Raw genomic sequence first — 19,962 nt, forward strand, 5'->3', positions numbered from 1 at the left:
GGAAATAAATACAGAGCTAAATTCTGATATTTCACTGATCCTCTACCAACTTTTTTGACTTCACTCCTAGTTACCACTGAAGGATAAACCTCCGTGTATTACTCCTAGTTACCACTGAAGGATAAACCTCCGTAATACACGAAACTTACTCCTCTGCCAAGAAACCTAGAATACCCCAGATACCCCGGATATAAGGAAGGAACATCTTCCTTACAAACGGACTTGCTCATTTTTGTATGGAATATTTATATCACTTCTGTTGTTGCTTTCCTGTTAAAGTTCCAGAGCTCTTTATAGAGATGATAATCGTTCCTAATTTATGAGAGAGAGAGAGAGAGAGAGAGAGAGAGAGAGAGAGAGAGAGAGAGAGAAAGAAATAATACTAATCTTGCATGATAGATACAAAATATTGACAGATTAGGTGGAGAGAGAGAGAGAGGAGAGAGAGAGAGAGAGAGAGAGAGAGAGAGAGAGAGAGAGAGAGCATATAATGCTGATCTGTGCAATGAGTATAAGATACAAAATCATGGTACAGATTAAATGGAGAGAGAGAGAGAGAGAGAGAGAGAGAGAGAGAGAGAGAGAGAGAGAGAGAATATAATGCTGATCTGTGCAATGAGTATAAGATACAAAATCATGGTACAGATTAAGTGGAGAGAGATATATATATAAATAAATATGCGTGCATTGTATATACTACGTATGCAGAAACTTTTGTTGCATAAAAATTAAAACCCCGTAAATTATTTCTTTTGTTTTTGGGTTTTTATGAATAATCTTCTTAATACCTAAACTAAGCTTTTAATATCTGTAGATAAAAATACCGTATGTCAGGAATATCTATTAACCCAACACCGAGGGCCAGAGTATCTTACAAACGAGAGGGGAGACACAGTAACATTACATCTTTACGCCTTACCTATCAGATTTATGAGCCTTAAGTGAAGACACCTACCCCTCTCTCTCTCTCTCTCTCTCTCTCTCTCTCTCTCTCTCTCTCAGGAAAATACTTCGTTAGAATGCAGTTAACGAGTGACGTATGCTATTTCAAAATCATGATAATGAATCATTAATGAAATTCAAAAGTACTAATCTATATTTGACTATAATGACCGACTAGCCCCATTTCATATTTCAGACATAAGTCTGTATATATGGTATCACAGTATTGGTGTATTCATTGATGTATATATGACAACAATATGTGTGGCAGCCTCACATATTCATTACGAAAGTATGTGTATATAATCATATGAATTAAGTGACTTTACGTTACAAATACCAATTTTTCTACGTATGCATATATGTATGTATGTATGTATGTTGTATGTAGTATGTATGTATGTATGTATGTATGTATGTATACACTCCAAAAGACAGGTGAAGTATTATAAGAAAGTAGACAGATGAAAGGCTTCTCCCTCTGGAAAGAAAAATAATAGCAGTAATTATATTATAGATGCCAATGATAACAGTAATACTAGTAGTAGCATTAATGACATATTTTCTCAAATAATAATAATAGTAATATCTTATTACACAATATTAATAGTAATAGTTATATTCATTGTATATCTATTGACAAGTATAGTTTTAGCTTTTTACGTCATAATAATACTATAACCGATGTGATATCAGAATTGGTCACGGTGAAAGCTTACTGAGAAATAATAATATTAATACCACATCCAGTAATAATTAAAACATGTAACATTGTCACAGCATATTAACTATGTATGCAGTACATTAAGTTTGCGCAATCGGTGTACATAGCACATGTAGTGCAATGACCACACTGCAGCTCCCCCATAACTCATTAGGCTATTTCTGAAAGACTGGGACCAACAGCGGCCATTTTCGACATACCGACCGACTGTCCGCATGAAATGCGTTGGTCTCACGTGTATACACTTATTTTTTCTAATAAATTTGCGACTGTTGTCCATGTGAGAGAAAGTATTCTGTATTTCGATGATGAATGTCCCGAGGCAATTTGCGATTCTTATAACAACGATTACTCCTCTTTCGCAACGAAATGATTCACATCAAGATGGAGACATATAGGTGCATTTGATTTGCCTTTAAGGAATAGCCAACACGTGTGCATTTTCTGCGAATATCATTTGTACACATGCGTCCTCCCGCCCAACAGCCGCCACTCGCACACTTGGCTTTTCATAAAACAGCTGCTTGCTGGTCTTTGCAAATCCGTAGATTCTGAAATCATGAATCGGTGCAACACTCCGATTTTGCATCGCTGGTTCTTCATATAGGCTGAACACCTGTTGCTGTCCTTACTGCAACGGCATTTTGCACACCTGTAGCGCTCTATGCAGTAATGATTGTTGGCACACCTGTGACGTCTTGCAAAGCAGTAGCTATATGTGCATGACTCCCCAAATAGAAAATACGAATAGCATCATTGCTTACCTGAGAGTTTTCATGTAGCCAAGGATATCTGCATGATTATTTTCATATATAATAGGCACTAAGACGTTGTTTTAATATATCAGTACTGCTTGCTAACCTCTAGAGATGCAGTGGAAGGAAAATTTTATTTTGAAAATCAGTAGCAAAAAAATAGGCTGTCATCGCAAAAAAAAAAAAAAAAAAAAAATCACGGCTTTAGATATTTTCGAGTTTTTTTTTTTTTTTTTTTTTTTACAAAATGATTCAGAAGACTTGATTTCGCAGAAACCTAATATTGTTAAAAGAATAATTATTTCGAATGAACTATTCAGGAAGCTGGCGATCATCTGCAGTAGTAGATGTGATATTATCCACAATTTGAAGGCGCTCAATGTAAGTTGGTCTTTCTGAATGCGGTTAATTGGTCTTGCAACATAAACGTATCCGAACAACGGATCTTCTATGTTGAAGCGTTAATCTCCCAGAAGAATGATTCAAGCGCGGATAAATCTTAAGTCCCCAAAAAATAGATCTATTAATTAAGGTGGATATTACCGCGAGGTCGTTCATGTAGAGACAGGGACGATAAGTGACAGATACGATGGCTCTCACGGCACTACAGAGAGCGAATCTGACAAGCGGCTGACAGAGCCAAATAGTTATGAAGATATATATCTCCATAAGTATTATATGCTTGTAAAAGAAAGGTCGCCAGTATATATCGAATTTACGCAAAGGAAAGAGATGGATACAGCAAGCAGCAAACGCCCTCTCTCATATTTCATGCAGCACTCTCTCTCTCTCTCTCTCTCTCATGCTACAGAGGATGTTCGTTTTGTACGTTTACACAATATCGACATTTTACCTCTGTTATGCGCATGAAATAAATCATGTTCTAAATACTCATCTCTATGTCCCTATTTCTCTCAACCAACTGACCGTTCGAGTATTCACGGAATTATTCATGTGACAATCACATAGTTCTCTCTCTCTCTCTCTCTCTCTCTCTCTCTCTCTCTCTTTTTTTAGTCAGTCATTTTCAAAGAATATTCTTATTTCATCTCGTGTTTCAAAATAAAGCGGTCGCTTTTCAGTCAATTTTGCGTTTCTCAAAAAAAATGGCAAAGTATCGAGAAGATGTTCTCATCATTTTATCAGGCAAAAGTTCATTTTGCGTTCTCACCTCGCAAACAGAGAAGAATATCTTCGCTCTCAAACGACGCAATGCTGCTTGAAGAAGGGACTTCTCGCATCTTTGAATTTCTCGTAGAAATTGAGCTCTTTGTATAGGCCGATTCCTCTTGTTGACTCCATTCTCTCTCTCTATCACTCGTTTTCTCTTTCCCTCTCTTTTTCTCTCATTCTCTCTCTCACATTCTCTTTCTCTCTCTCTCTGCTTCTCCTTCACGATGCGAAGTTCCTCGACAGGAAGGACGAGTGTAGGAATACCTCGCCGGAGGGCTTCCTTACGTCCTCAGGGACGTGAGAGCCTCTGCTGCATCCTCCTCTCCTATCCTCTTCCTTGGCGTCGGTATTTTTACCGAGTATCACCTGAAAACATGTTAGGCATTCCTCTCACCTGCGATTCTAACACTTTTCTCTCTTGGCCACAGGGTAGAAGACCATCTGCCGAGGGGCACGAGGGGAGAGGGCATCACAGGCTTCGGGGGGTAATCTAGGGGGAAGGAAGATGGCTCCATTGGGGGTTGGGGAATGCTAGGAGTTTAGGAGAGAGAGAGAGAAAGAGAGAGAGAGAGAGATGATAGGGGAGGGGGAGGGGGAGGGAGGAGGATGCCCTACAGGGAGAAATAGCCATCGGGTGGAGTTCTGGCAGCGGGTGTAACGGAATATGCAGGTGGTGTGTATATTTGGTACGTCTAAAACAAGGCAACAACCTGGCCTTACTCTCGACTTCGGGGTAAAGATGGCCGGGAAATCGAGCTTGACCAATGAGCGCGCAGGACCGAAAGGCTGACCAATGAGCGCGCAGAACTCCCGAGGCCCGCGGAGTATATAAGCTGCGGAGCAGGCCAGTGAAGAGCATCGTGCGGCTTCGGCTTCTGAGAAACCAACAACCGGTCTAGAAAGGGTTAGACGACTCTAAAAACACTTAGGTGAGTTTCACGGAGAAGTGATTCAGTGCCCAACACAGTGAGTGACCCTCTGGAACACGGGAAAACAAAATAACAAGTTACCGATTACCGCGACTAGTGATAACACGAGTGTCAGGAACCCGTCTTACCTTAAAATAATTCTCTTTATCAGAAGTATTGCGAGAACTGCCTGATAACATTTTCCTTTTCTTCATCTTAGTAGTTCCTATAAAGATACACATGGCAGTTGTTTTTTTCAACGCATCTTATATTCATTTTGTTTCCATTACGCTTAAACTCAAGTGGTGAAGTGGAATAATCAGAATACGCTCTAAGTGTCCCCCTATGAAGATATGTTGTGGTTTTGACCATTCAAGTGTTGCGAGTGAATCTCAAAAATTAAATCTTTAAAAAAATCAGGTTGTTGGAAATAACAAAGCAGCTTTTGTAGAAGTTCCCTGAATTACTACTCGATATCAGCCCCGAATCAGTATTTTCCAGGAACCTTCGTTCTCTTTAAGCACTTCTTTACTTTATCAATCATTCAAGAGTTCCGTTTTCACTTTTCGCTTATTCTCCACCCAGCAGCGTTTTTCATTTTGATTCGCAGTTCCCGATTCATTTTTTAAGTTTACAGTCTCTCTCCCTCTCTCTCTCTTTGCCAACGAAGGCTCGCCATTACTTCAGTTCAGTTCCATTTCCTCGGCAATGCTTTACTCTAGAAATAAAACACTAGTAACCCGAAATCTTATTTTAAAGAGGATAACTCATAACAGGACGTAAGCCTACCTGAGGGCGCAAGCCCATAGCGCACCTGAACGTAACTTTTTTTTTTCTTCCTCTTCTTCTTATTGAAACGATATGACATGAGAAATCACTTCATTCAATAGTTCGTTCAACGTTGCTTCGTTTTCATTATGTTTTCAATGTCTGAACATCTTAAACTATTAGTGCAATCGCATTCCAGATGCACCAGCATCATCCAGAACCGTTCTCACTCACGAACACTCAATTTCAATGACCAACGCAGAAGATTTTGCTTTGGCTTTCTTCATTCTGCACTTCACCAGAATTTTTAAAAGATATTCACAGAGAAAACATTGATTTCAAAGCGAAATGAGGCTTACGAACCATTTTACCAATACTATTTAACTGCTCATGTCAACACATGACACCACTGCCTGCCCGCCCACCTGTTCCCGCAGCATGTGCTCTCTCTCTCTCTCTCTCTCTCTCTCTCTCTCTCTCTCCTCTCCCGCTCGTCTCTCTCTCGGCTCCTCTCTCCTCTCTCTCTCTCTCTCTCTCTCTCTCATAACAATATGATTACTCCAGATTCATTCTTCGAACTTTTCTAGATTTCCAGCTTAGGAGCAAATGGGTAACAAAATATAAACGCAGTGAATTAACATCATTTGATTTATGTCTTCAGAAACTCCGTTTGAATAGATAAAGACCCGTGAATGATTTGCAGAATAAAGCTTGTGTCGCTTCCAATGCTTAATCGTTTTAGTGATACTGAAAAAAGTAAGATATACAGTAAAGTAAATATAATCAGTTCATCGAAACTTGTCTGACCAGTTCAAGGAAAGTAAAATAATAAATAAATAAATAAACATAGATATACAGTAAAGTAAATATAATCAGTTTATCGAAACTTGTCTGACCAGTTCGAGGAAAGTAAAATAATAAATAAATAAATAAAAATTTTGACATTAGTTTACGATATCATTTTTTAGTGCGTTTGTATGCCTCTCTCTCTCTCTCCTTCGCTCAGGAATTCTCCAGTCCACTCATGTAAATAACGTCAGATACTAAACAGAGGCTGAACAAACAATTATCTATCAAGACCTCTTGCCCCAAAGGTCAAAAAGTTGAATGTATTTACCGAACCCTTACCAAAACTCCCAGTAATGATACGATCCTCTGTTTCTCTCTTTTCGTTTAATTTTTTTAGGAGGCTTAAAACATAAAAAAAAAAAAATCTCCAGCTTTAGAAAAACTCCGCCATTTCTATTTCGTTGTCAGTTGTCTTTTAATTTGGCAAGAGCAAGTTAAAAAAAAAAAGTCCCAGTGCAAACACTGGCTCGATAGCCCTCCTGTGACCTCCTCCGATAGTGACCTTTACGTTCTACTTCCATCCGGTTGCTCTTTGACCTTAGGAGTCCAGGTAGTTGTACCGCGGAAGGGCAGGTCCTACGGACAGAGGGAAGGAATAGGAAGGGGGAGGGGGACCAGGGAGCTCCCTTTCCCTCCACCCAACTCTTTCCCTCTCTCAAAAAAAAAAAAACGTTTCGTTTCATCAGTTGCTTTCAGCATGAAATTGCTTGCGATTCAAACGTTCATACATTATTGCTTTAATGAAATACGTCCTCTCCGTTCCTGTGCTACAACAACTGCATCGTTGTAGTTTCCGAAGTATATACTGGTTACTCAAAAAAATAACTACCAGAACTAAAAATATATATAAAAGGAGTTTCTGAATCGTATTGGTTTTACAAGCATCATTCATTCTTACCTCTTTGCATTTAAAGTATTTTTCACATTTGCTGGAAAAACAAGCTTGAAATAAGGTCAAACGTAATATAGGTTAGACAAAGAGCGCAAAAATAACCCGTTTCAATTGCCTCCAAGGTTGAACTTCCAAGTTAAGCTGAATTATGCACGAATTTCCAGCACAACAACCGACTAATAATGCATGCAATAGCTTGCAGAGGGGGCGGGGGGGCTGACAGTATCCCTATTCGCGCCCCCACCTCTCTCTCTCTCTCTCTCCTCTCTCTCTCTCTCTCTCTCTCTCTCAGGTGTATTTGTGGTGACCATATTATTCTTACTGTTGTGACTTAAAGCAAATGTGCATGTTACTTCAAAGATAAAAAAAAAAAGCTCATCAGAAACTTGCTATTACCAGCCGAATAAAATTGCAAAGCTGTGTCTTCAGGACTCATAATGAAGACATTTCGTGTGTGACCAAATTAAACGTTTTGATTTTGTCTATAATTTTAGTTTTTCCCCACTTTTTTTTAGACTCCATTTTATTTTTCCTTCTTCTTCTCTCCTCCAGCACAAAATGGCTTACACCTGGGACAACCGCGTCAAGTACGTCGTCAGGTACATGTACGGTAAGTAACACCTGAATTATTTATAGTAACTATTTATAGTAGCTATTTAGAGTCACAATTCATCAAAGCTTCAGTTGTTGTACCCATGAACTAAAAAAATATATATTTCTCTTTCCTCAAGATATTAAATTCATAAAATTTTGTTTCGTGATTAGTAGTGACGGCCAATCAGGTCTTTATTCTAGAAGTACCTTCACTCAGTGAAATATTTAGAGCTAAAATTCCCTCAACCCTTCCTAGAAGTTCAAGTAAACAAGAGACAAACGACCCTCAGATCTAAATTAGGCAGCTTCATAGGCCAAAACCTTCCCCCTGTAATTTCTTACCAAAGGCCAGATACTTGATTCGGAAATTTCTAAAGAGGATTTTCACTGACTCTCCCGAGCAACTTTTTGAGGAGAAGGACCCAAGTCCCATCAAGTCGAATTAGAAACATCAGATGGATTAGAGACCGAGTTCAGTTCGTCAGTAGATTGATCATTTAAAAGATTACGAAAGCGGCAAAACTTTCAGAGGCAGAATCCATTAAAGTTTCTTTTTTTTTCTTTAAATGATTCCAACGAGTTTCTTTGGTTTAGAGCAGTTTTCCCATTGGTAGCATTCTAACCCCTCCCTTTTTCTCTCTCGCTCTCTCTCTCTCTCCATACACTAGGCAAACCTCAGGGTGTCTCATATCTCTAATGCCTTCTTTACAACACGGATCAATACGCGTTCTATATGGTCAACACCAGATATTGAGCCGAGGCTTCGTGGGTCTTCATTACCTCAGTTGCCCTTTACTTTATTCCTTGGAGTTTATCGAGGCCGATACTACAGAGGACAACCTCTCTAGTAGCCGTCTCATCTCTTCCCGAGATACAGGAGTTCAGGCGTCTTCCTTTCGATAATCATCCCAGAGAAATGGGAACATTTTCTAGAGAAGACAAATGTATTTCAAATTTCAAGTTTCACGGTAACTCTTGATAGTAAAGTTCGCTTATTTATCAACCATAAGAACTTGTAGACGAATAATTAGCATATTGCTATTGGTACTAAATCAGTGTAGTGTAGTGACGTTTCACCAATTAGAATGAAAGTTCTATTTTTTCGTATATTATCTTGAAGCTTAAAGGACCTCAAAGACTTCTCATTTACTCTTCTTCCATTTGTTTATCATTAAATGTCAAGATTCTCAATATTCTTTCGGAAGTGTCAAGACAGATATCAGCCCTTTTTCATGCGGGAAAAATTAAATATTTAACTTCGATGTAAAAAAAACAAAAACAAAAAAACATAAGATTTACAATGGCAGGAACATCATCCCAGGCAGCATCCTAGCCGGAAGTTACCTGAACTCTCTCTCTCTCTCTGTCTCAAGACTCGATGACCTGGCCATTAAAAGGACAGCGCGCATAAGAATGAATCTGATCTCGGTTCCAATATCTTTCCCTGGGAAAATCTTGTACGATTCCCTTTCACATCAGTCTCGATCCGCCATCTGACATATACTACCCTCTTATTCCTGAGGTCTCATACACCAAAAGTCAGAGGCTTTAACTCATTAATGAGTTAATTCCCCTCCCAGCCACGCCCACTGGAGCCATCTCTCCCTCTCTCTCTCTCTCTCTTTCTCTCTTCCTACCTGCTGGTATTCCCATTCTTTCCTCCCCCCTCTCTCTCTTCCTCTTGGATCCTTTCTATCTCCTTTTAAGTGAACTCCCTCTACATTCTCTCTATTATCTCTTCTGCATCATTATCTTCAGTTGTTTCTATCTTCTTTTCTTCAAAACACTATAAACAACTATCCCATCTCTCTCTCATCTCTCTCTCTCTCTCTCTCTCTCTGCGAGGGTCCGCTCTACCTGGTGGCGGGCTACCCGTTTCTCACCATCAACCACCTGTTTACATCATCACTACACCTGACTGGAAGCCCTTTAGCGACCGTATTATCCCCAAATGAAGTGGCTCTCCTTCTTCCTCGCCCATTTTCACCCTTCTCCTTTCCATCCCAGAAGAGGAGGCATCAAAAGAGAACGATAAATCCTCTCGTATGTTCCGGTGCAACACCTAAAGGTGAACATTTCTCCGTTCACTTGCACTAGTAAGATTGTCAACAATTCGAGAGATAGAGAGATGCTCCTCTCGCATCTTTTTCTCCTCTCTCTCTCTGTTCTCATCCTCTCAAATTCTCCTTCTGTCTCTTCTTACCTCCAGTCTTTCTTTGTCCCTTTTATGCTTGGACGTCTAGACTGGTAAACATACACAAATGCCACCTTTCCTTAATTAGTGACAACCGAGGTTCTACCTTTAAAATCTCGCTCCTTTTTCTGACGTTTATCTATTGGAAATCCTTTTTATCTATTACTTTTCTGTTTTTATTTTTTTCTCATAGACAGTCGTTTCCATATTCCTAAGAAAGTCAGGAAATAATTTAGTCTTGTTCCCTTTCGCTGCCAATGGTCTTTCAGGAAAGTAAACTTAAGAGATACTGAAGGATGTATTTGTTTCTTTCCTCAAAATGCTTTGCTCTTTCATCTCACGAGTTTAAACGTTACAACGTGCAAATAATTCTCTTTAATAAATTTTAAAGCACAATATTTATGACACGATGCAAACTTGACTTGATTCTCTAACTAGAAAAGTTATATAAGTGATGGCGACTGAATGTATTTAGTCGGTTTTTCAAACGAAGTCCTTCCCATTTTTTCTGTCGATTTAGTACATTATGCGTCGCGGTCTGATTCGAACCTATGCTTAAAATAGAAGAGCTGCTGCTGCTGTGAGAACCCGAGACGCCGTGGTTATTTTAGTTAAGTTGTCCCTATACTGTTTCTTCCGAAAATGCGCGACGCGCATTAAATACCACGGGCTTGCCAAACCTATTGTTAACTAAATAGTAGCAGCAACATTTTCTCTCTCTCTCTCTCTCCTCGACGCAGTAAGAAAAATATAAACAGCTAGAATTTTTACTCACAACTCTTGAAAATACTTTTTCGCTTTTTCCCTCTCGGTAGCTTCCTATACCGTCTATAAATCTCCATCGTTCCTTTGTTCTGGCACAAGTTGAGATGGCTTTTTTTTCTTTTTTTTTAATGAACACTGCGAGGGCGTGAACGCTCAGAATGTTCTGCTGAAGATGGCTCTAATGGCGAATATTCCATAAATCTAAAAGAAAGAATTCACCAGCCACGGCACTTGGCTCAGAGTTAAAGGACACACAATTGTTCCTCCGCTGCCAACAAGATTTACGATGAAACTATAAACAAACCCTTTTCTCTCTCTCTCTCTCTCTCTCTCTCTCTCTCTTGCTGTTTTCTTCCTCTTAGTTGCGTTGTTTCATATTTATCTCTTTAACGCCAGCGCCCAAGGAGCGGCTGGGTAGCAAATACCCGACAAGAACAGCATGGCGTCTGAAGTCATCGGCCTTTTCAGTAAAATCTTTAAATAAGAACTCGGTCTCGAAGAGACGATTTTGTTTCGGTCTGAAATGGCGGCTGATATTAATGGCCGTTACGGTTTTTGATACCCTTGTGTAGATCTTGGCACCTGTCACGGTATCGCTTACGTGCCCAAGTGTTTTTCGCTTCACTCAGATACCCATCCTCTTTCTTCTTCAACTTCTTCTATTTTTTGGCATCAGACTAATGGTCTCTCTCGCGAGTACAAGGCGAGACTGGGCAAACATCACAATTAACAGTTCTTACAAAGATATAGAGTTGTGCCCCTTTTGATGTTGACGGGAAACAGTTGGAACGTAAGGCCAGAAGATTGTCTCCGTAGTATTTCGTGGTGACACATAAAACAGAACGAAGATCAAACGGAGGGAAGGTAAAAATAGAATAGCTTTCCGCCACTATTCTGTCTCAAATCGTTCCCCCTTTATCCAGCGAAACAGTAATTGGGAGGATTTTATCAGAAAACGGATAATACTTATTGATTTTGCTATCTGAAAGCTGGGCAGGAAATTTCAAGAAAACACAGATAAATACTGTGATCCTCTCTCTCTCTCTCTCTCTCTCTCTCTCTCTAGCTGTTGTAAATGATATTTTTTTCCGTCTAAACACTTAGTCGAAAGGCTTGAAGTCAAGTTTGTCGCAAACCATTGTTTAAGTATTATTTGAACTTAGAAAACGACCCTGATTCAGCAGTAACATCTCTCATGAAATACTTTAAAACGGTTTCGAGTCCACCGAAGTTGACCTGAAGGTGCGCAGGTCTGCTGTCTCTTGTTTGCTCGTTACGCCCTCTCCCTCCTCTCCTCCCCTCCCGATTCGACTTCGTCCGTGATTTAACGATCTCTAACGAGGCGTCTTCTCTCTTCTTCTCTCCCTCCGGACCTCAGACATTGACAACAATGGCTTCTTGGACAAGAACGACTTCGAGTGCCTCGCCCTCAGGAACACCCTGATCGAAGGCCGTGGCGAGTGGAGCGCTGAGAAGTACGCTGCCAACCAGAAGATCATGTCCAACCTCTGGAACGAGATCGCCGAGCTTGCTGACTTCAACAAGGTATAGTGCGAATTGTCTTCTTCTTCTTCTTCTGTTTCTTCTCCTTCTTGATGAAGGAGAAGGTCCATCGTTTTCTCTTGGACAGGAAGAGAGAAAGTATAGCGAGAAGTAGTCCGGGAACACAAATCCCAGTGAAGGTGAATGGTGTTGAATGTGATGCTAAGGAGATTCATCATGACTTCAAAATGTTGAGGCTGAATGATTTGCTGTGTATTCTCCAGATATTCTCAGTTAACTGTCTAAAGCAATGAAGACATTGTGTTGTATGAGGAATGAAAGGTCATTTAAGTGCTACCTTAGTAACAAAGTCACAAATAACGTAAAGCCTGAAAGGTGCATATCTGGGAGAATGGAAAGTAGATAATGCAATTAGATCTCAGAACAATATCTTGATGAAATGACCTATAGCTTAGGAGAAGGAGTTAGCCATTTTATTAACCATGCAATAGCCAGCAAAGAATGAGAGACGGACAGATGTGGTGCAGAAATCGAAAAGCGCCTGAGTTTCAGAGACTGTGAATGAGAGTGAGGTGATCACTACAATTGCACTAATCCTTATGCAACCAGCTCCACTTTGAGATTTTAACGAGGGGTCGGAAGCGACTTCCATCATACTGTACAGGCCCATAACCATGCTGTTTCCAGAATGGTGAAGTCACCGTGGACGAGTTCAGGAAGGCTGTGCAGAACGTTTGCGTAGGAAAGAAGTTTGACGATTTCCCCTCATGCTTCAAGATTGTCATTGCCAATTTTTTCAAGACCGTTGACGTCAACGGTAGGTGGTCATGTCCACCGCAAAAGCCATTAATTAGCCTCTGGCAATTACTATTGCAGAAGTTCTAGTCCACATCAGCAGACTAACCGCAACCATGATCATGTTATTTGGCTATGGTATATCAAATGTAGTAGTCTGAGATGAATTCAGTCTGGTGTCATTTTTACAGCTTTTGTGTACGTCCTTATGATCTGAGCTTAGCAATATTTCGTTATCTGTGGTCACTCTATGAGAACAAAACAAAAAAAGCAGAAATTCTCTCCTATCCGACTAACTCGCTTCAGTTTTACAGTTGGATTTTGCTGATGTATCACGCACTTGCTTTATTCACTCATTGTTCTCTTTCTCTATTTTCTTATGTGTCGTTTATGTATTTTGTGAAGTTATCAAATGCTTCTGTTCCTGTATCTTTTGAGCTGCATTTATTTCATTGATCTCAAATTTCAATGCTTTGGTATACGTTCCACTTGCTTCCTTTACTTGTAGCGATCCTTATGAAGCGATTTCCTGTTAAAACGTCTACACGCATAAAAAAATGTTCTAAATAGAAAAGAGTAGCACATCTTCATTTAAATGTTTGACTTGATCACGCGAATGCGAGCGCGCAAAGACAGAAAGGACGGGAAAAGAAAAAAGAAAACCCAACAGCGGAAACAGAACCTCACTCGAAGCTCCGCCGTCCTCGCGAGACAGCGACGCGACCGTTGGCTAGAACCCTCCACATCACCCAGTGCAAATGGCAGAAGACCCGTGACCTCCTCTTATCTTATTTTTAACAACATCTCAGCTTCTTTCCGCTTAGTTTCAAATCTTAACAGTTGTCCCAAGTAGTTGTTGGAATGGGGTGCCCGGCACCTGGTTCAAAATCAGTAGCTTCTAGACCTCTCAAGTTTATTTTGAATTCCGTTTAGCTTTTTTAGTTCCGTCTCTTCTTCGACCACCTTGACCCACGAACCAGCTTCTTTCTCCTTTTGTTTTGCAGTAGCCTTTTTTCCCATGATTGCAGGACGGTGAGGTCACTGTTGAGGAGTTCAAGCAGGCTGTGCAGAAGAACTGCTCCGGCAAGCCATTTGCTGATTTCCCAAGTGCCTTCAAGACTTTCATTGCTAACCAGTTCAAGACTGTTGATGTGAATGGTATGTGAACCTAAACCCGAGGATACAGCCAAGAAGCTACTGCTGCTACCCCCGGTTGCACGTGCGACACGCGCTAGCCATGCTTCTCTAATGATTCTTCTCTTTTTTTTATTACCCTCGCAGCTAACATTCTCTTCTTCCTACGCTTCAATGTGTTGTCTCTCCTTTAGGGCGCCGAAAGTCAGAGTACAGAAAAACACCCGAGGCCTTTTTTTTTTTTCAATGTCTCAATTTGAACTCCCCAATGTGCGATGGTAGAGTCACTCTATGAGGGGAAAATGATCTCTTTTGAACCTGAATTTGGCGTTTCCAGGACGGTGAGGTGTCTGATGACGAATTCAAGCAGGCTGTGCAGAAGAACTGCTCCGGCAAGGGTTTCGCTGACTTCCCCAATGCCTTCAAAAGTTTCATTACCACCCAGTTTAAGACCATTGATGTAAACGGTACGTCAACCCCGACCCATCTCCACCACAAGAATCCTAACAAAGAAACAAATAAAACACATTTGCACAAAACACGACGCCACTCTCCTCAAAGTCTCCACAGAGAACACTCACGGGCAAGCAGACACGAAACGATACGAACGCGAGAGCGCAAAACTCACGACACACGAATTCACATTCCACACACCATCACCATTACCATTACCATTACCACCGCCACCGATCGACAGAATCAGAAACTCATCTTGATCCATCAGACCGCCCCCAGTCATCCAATCTTTCTCACGCCCCTCACTCCTTTCTCCTCCTCCTCCTCCTCCTTCCGTGTTCCAAGCGATTCATAGACTTCTTCCTTAACCAGGACGGCGAGGTGTCGGGAGAAGAATTCAAGCAGGCAGTCAAGAACGCCTGTTTGGGGAAGAAATTCGAAGAGTTCCCCAATGCATTTAGAGTTTTCATTATCAACCAGTTTAAAACGGTTGACGTGAACGGTATGTGCGAGAAAGGACTGGAGCAAACCATTTCAATTATTAATAGATACAACACGGCTTACTGTGTTTTTTGAAATCTCTCTCTCTTTTCAATAATGATCACCACCACTCGCTTTCTTCTTATCATCTCTGTCTGATTCCACCAAACTATACTTTTATTTTTTCTCTAAATCAAACATTTAAATGATACTTCGAGACTTCTTTTAAGACAGAGGATTTATTTAAAGGGCTGAAAGCCTAGAAGACATATATACTGAAGAGAAAACAAACTGAAGAAGACTCGAAAACTTTTTAATTTTTCATCTTTTTTTTTCCCTTCCCATTTAATTCCTGTAGTAGAGAGCTTTGCTCCGTAGTATCTATATGTATAAAACACACACACACACACACACACACTCACACTTCTTTTCACATTTTTCTTACCATAAAAATTCAAGAGTTCAATTTGTTATTGGTTGCAGGACGGCGAAGTGACTCTTGATGAGTTCAAGCAGGCAGTTAAGAACGTCTGCACTGGAAAGGCCTATGACTCTTTCCCTCAACATTTCAAGGCATTCATTGCGAACCAGTTTAAGACAATTGACATTAATGGTACGTTGCATCAGTTAGACATTCATGCAAAAAATTACATGTAAATGAAACAGTTCCAAAAGAGAAATGTCAAAGTCATGTCACTATTCAGAATCCAAAGACACTCTTTAGTCGTCTCAGACGCACCAATCAATCATTGCACCACTGTTCATGTTGCTTTGTGATGGCTTGTGATATCATATAGATATATATAATATCGATCTGGCCTTCATTAGAGTTTAAATGTAATACATTCCCATAAAAAATAGAGATAACTAACTATATCAGTTTGCCACCTGATAAAATGAGTCTAGTTTATTGACATATGTTAACAATCAGTAGATATACCAAATAGACCACAGTGGCTGACAACTCGCAACTTGTTAAGTTTTATTTTTCTGTTTTTATTTTTCATTTTTTTTAATTTTTTTGCTTTTTCATGCTTCTCCTCCCACCAATTGTCATCGTAGAAACTTTGGTATTGTCCTTCAACTTCTTTAAGTGTAGCCCACGCTCTGCGACGACCTTTAAAGCCTGGTAACTCCTGGGAAGTCCCACAGAAAACTCTTCCTTGTAGAAGCGGGACCAGAGGAATAATGGTCTAATTAAGCATCAGAACAGAGAATCCTTCTCTCTCTCTCTCTCTCGGTCCTGCTGAAAATAGGAAGAGGTTCTCTCATCACTGACATGTTCCTTCCCACTGACTAGAATCTCACCGATTTCTCTGCCTCTTCTGGTCTCTAGAAGGTGACGGGGAACCGATTGACCACAATCTTCATCCACACGCCATCTATTCTTCTTATTCTTCTCATTCTTCTTCCTCTCCCTCTTCTCCTCCTGTATCTTGTCATTTTGATCTTCCCATTTCTCTCTAGTTTCCGTTAGTTTCCTCGTTCACAGTTACACCAAAATATCCGACTACTTGTTTTTTTTTTTATAGTCTAGCCATCAGAGAAGTCTTGAGTGATCCTAAAAAGAAGAGAGTTCTCGATTGTAGCAGAAAGCGGCAATTTCAGTCTCTCTCACCAACAGTCAGCAGGACCTTCTCTGTTGATTATGCGCCTCCGATGTTACAACATCTGACAGTGACGCGAAAAAAAAGTGACAATTTTTTTTCTTACATCTCTATTCATTCCACTTTTCAGGTCCTTTTCTTTGATTACACATCTACTTTTTAATAGTTACGATATTTTCTCTCAATTTTTTATTTTACATTTTCCCCTTTTTTCAAAAGTAGAATCATTTTCACAACGTTTTTGGCGACATTTGGTCACGGTTCTTTTCGTGAAGAAAGTTCGAAGAGGTATTTTGAGTATTACAACCTTTATCTCCTGTTTAGTAACTATACTATTTTCTTTTTTTTCCTTTCGTTTTTATGTTTTGGATCTGCATTGAAATTTAAACAAATGAAAAAGTTAAAAAGTCTTTTTTTGACGACTTTAACAAATATCTGACGCTTTACACCAATGGCCTAACACTCTTCTACTTCTTGGCCTGAGCCTTCCCTGAAAACTGACGCTTCAGAACACTCAAGACGCTTAACCTCCTCCAAAGCTTTCTAAACTCTAGATTAAGATAAGTTTTATGTCACTCTTAAGCTGAAACATCATCAACGGTCCTTATTCCACAGTGACGAAGCTAGAATTCCATCTCTAGCACTTGTGAAATTCTCATTAGTAGTGCTTCTTGTTAACACCTCGGCCTAACCTGGGAGGCGAACTCGCTACGTGGAATAAGGATCGAGATGTCATGTTCTGTGTTCTGCTTCAAACGCTACAGCATTCGCTTTTGCGCCTTTTGAAAGGCAACCATGTAATGCCGAGACAATGCGATTCCCACTCCACTTAAAAACAAAAAATAGTCAGCTGAATGCACCTTTGCATGCAGTGCAGAGCGCTAAAACGCTCTGAGAATTACTCCAGAGTAAAAGAGATCTGCTTCTAACCTCAAGAGCAGACATCAGTCATGAAAAGCCAAGAGGAGTCGGAGTCTTCATTGGAACTCGGTGCTTTACTTGTCGCTCTTCATCTTGCTTCAATTTTCTATTTTCGTAATCAATGTGCGAATGCTTCTCTACTGTATTTTGGCACGAACTGCCGCTACCCTGTAGTAGTATCTAGTTAAAGTGATATGATGCTTGTACTATTCTGATGTATATTTTCATAGATGTGTCTGCTTCTTTTATTCAAATGGTAGAAGTAAGTTGATCTTAGTAAACTGTGCAGTCGACTCAGCACAGTTTAGTTTTCTCTTAGCAACTAAAAGTAGATTTCTAATCATAATTCCCCCTCCCGATAAAGCATCATAATTCACGAGTAATATAATACAAGTGAAATAAAATGACCATAAGTACAAGTAGATGTAAAATCTATGAATAGCTGAACATGCCCTGCAGAAGTAGCCTTTGGTCCTTCTGAAACAAAATATTGTCATGAATTCACTTTAGCTTAAAGTTTGTCTATCATTTCTCGGCTCTTCTGCACTAGATACTTGAATATCTTAGTCTCTCTCAGAGTAATAAGCCGCCAGATTCTCACTGTATTCAGATCAAGAGATTCCCTCTACCCCTGTAGTACCCGCTTTCGGGCACCGCTTAGGCAGGTCTTCTGACGAAAACTTTCGAATAACCCACTCCAGGTGATGGCATAGTCGGCGTTGATGAGTACAGGCTTGACTGCATCTCCAGGTCCGCCTTCGCTAGCATCTCCGAGATCGATGATGCCTACAACAAGCTCTGCACTGTAAGTTCAGATCCCAGCTCTTGTCTCACTGATTCACAACTTTCTAGAAGCCACTAGCCATGACTTTCATGTTTGAGCAAATAAGCTGTAGTCACTCTAGTAGCATATAAAAGTATTGCAGTTGTTGGGAAACGTAACACGTACTCTAGAAACTTGCCAGAGCCTGAAAAGGGCTCCATAAAGAGACCTTAAATGCAAAGGCACGACCTACTCTTTCCAATTGTTCACCCGCTCACTCTTCTCCCCCCCACAGGAGGACGACAAGAAGGCTGGTGGCATCAACCTTGCCCGCTACCAGGAACTGTATGCTCAGTTCATCTCCAACCCCGACGAGAAGTGCAACGCCGTCTACCTTTTCGGACCCCTTAAGGAAGTCAACTAAATAGGACGTTTAAGGAAACTTAGACGCACCTAACGCGCGAGGCCCAGGCGCTTTGGGTGTACCCACCGCACGCGCTCCCTGGGGTCAAGGCTTCTCTTGTCCTCTTCTCCTCTCCTGAGGGGACTGGATAATGATGGGCCTGCCCTAACACACACACACACCCACCAGTGCCCAGTTCCTCACTGCATCATTTTTATACTCATCTCCCTCTGATGCCAAGCCGCACCGTCAGGCATCAACACCGCCTGCGGCAGTCGACCCGGACTCATGGCCATCCTTAGCCGCAAATCATATTTTTGTATTGCTGGAGTTGGGATCCATGCGGTACCGCCCCCAGCAGGCCTCCTGCCCTCGTTGCGGGACCAGTGCTGGAACGCTATCGGGAATGGTCGACTGCTGTTGCGATCATCTCTTAACCAATAATAAACTCTACTATGTTTTAACTCGCCATCTTTTACTGCCAACCTCTTCTTAGGCTTAAGTATACAGTGATCATAAATCAAAGGAAATGAAGGTATAATTCCTGAGATTAACAAATTTGGAAAGAATACTATACTAAACCAAGTAAATCTCTGAGGAAAAGGAATAGAATGATATATGATGAAGGAAATAAAAAGAGTATTATACAAAACTAGAGCAAATCACAAAGGAAAAGAAGAATGGGACAATGAAAGAAAAGGTTATAATACAAAACAAAAGTAAACTCCACAGAAAATAGAGTATAACAGAAGAAAAGAGAAAATGATACAGAACTATAAAAACATTGCACACGAAAATGAATGTACAATATGAATAAAAAAAGGGAAACATGCAAAACAAGAGAATCCCATAACGAAAAAGGGCTAATAGAAAAAGAGACAAAGGTACTCATGCAAAAGAAAAGATTCTCACAAAGGAAAATGACTCCTACGAAATGTGAGAGTTTTATATAATGCCAAGAATACTTTACAAATAAAATCATATAAAAAGCCGAATAACAACCATTATACATAAACTATTGCTGAAAGTATTTGCACAAAGAACCAGGCCTATCTTATGGCTACTCTAGTAGCAAGAGCCAGTGCTAACAGCAGCTGACTTAGTCTAAAAAAAAAAAAATTGACATTGATGGCCTTTACTGTTAGTTGATCCCATTCAAGAATAAAACTTTTCTGGGATATTCAATTCTTTTGTAATACAGGAACTCAAACCTTTTCTCCTTTTTTTTTAACATGAAACAGTGGATGAAAATGTGGATTTCATAATACTATTGTCAGGTGAACCAAGTGAACTAAGGCTCCAGCGACTACATTGTAAAACTGTGAATTGCTGGAAA

General features: G+C 40.3%; 2 protein-coding genes across 7 annotated transcripts in view; one reads left to right on the forward strand and one right to left on the reverse strand.

The window, feature by feature from the left end:
• Positions 1-19,962, reverse strand: part of LOC135204155 (zinc metalloproteinase nas-15-like) — a 302,727-nt gene that overhangs the window by 263,956 nt on the left and 18,809 nt on the right. The window lies entirely within an intron of this gene.
• Positions 4,374-19,090, forward strand: LOC135204151 (sarcoplasmic calcium-binding protein 1). Of its 5 annotated transcripts, none has more exons than XM_064234181.1 (6): positions 4,374-4,523; positions 7,564-7,621; positions 11,943-12,109; positions 14,334-14,463; positions 18,162-18,265; positions 18,519-19,090. In XM_064234181.1, exons 2-6 carry the CDS (start codon positions 7,570-7,572, stop codon positions 18,645-18,647), a joined length of 582 nt encoding a protein of 193 aa, XP_064090251.1. In that variant the 5' UTR covers positions 4,374-4,523; positions 7,564-7,569; the 3' UTR covers positions 18,648-19,090. The 5 variants fall into 5 exon arrangements, with proteins under 5 accessions (XP_064090251.1, XP_064090252.1, XP_064090250.1 ...); XM_064234182.1 differs by lacking the exon at positions 14,334-14,463 and adding an exon at positions 14,825-14,954; XM_064234180.1 differs by lacking the exon at positions 14,334-14,463 and adding an exon at positions 15,416-15,545 and having other exon boundaries at positions 4,376-4,523.

The sequence above is a fragment of the Macrobrachium nipponense genome, chromosome 44 (genome assembly GCF_015104395.2).
Source record: "Macrobrachium nipponense isolate FS-2020 chromosome 44, ASM1510439v2, whole genome shotgun sequence".
Lineage (NCBI taxonomy): Eukaryota > Metazoa > Arthropoda > Malacostraca > Decapoda > Palaemonidae > Macrobrachium > Macrobrachium nipponense.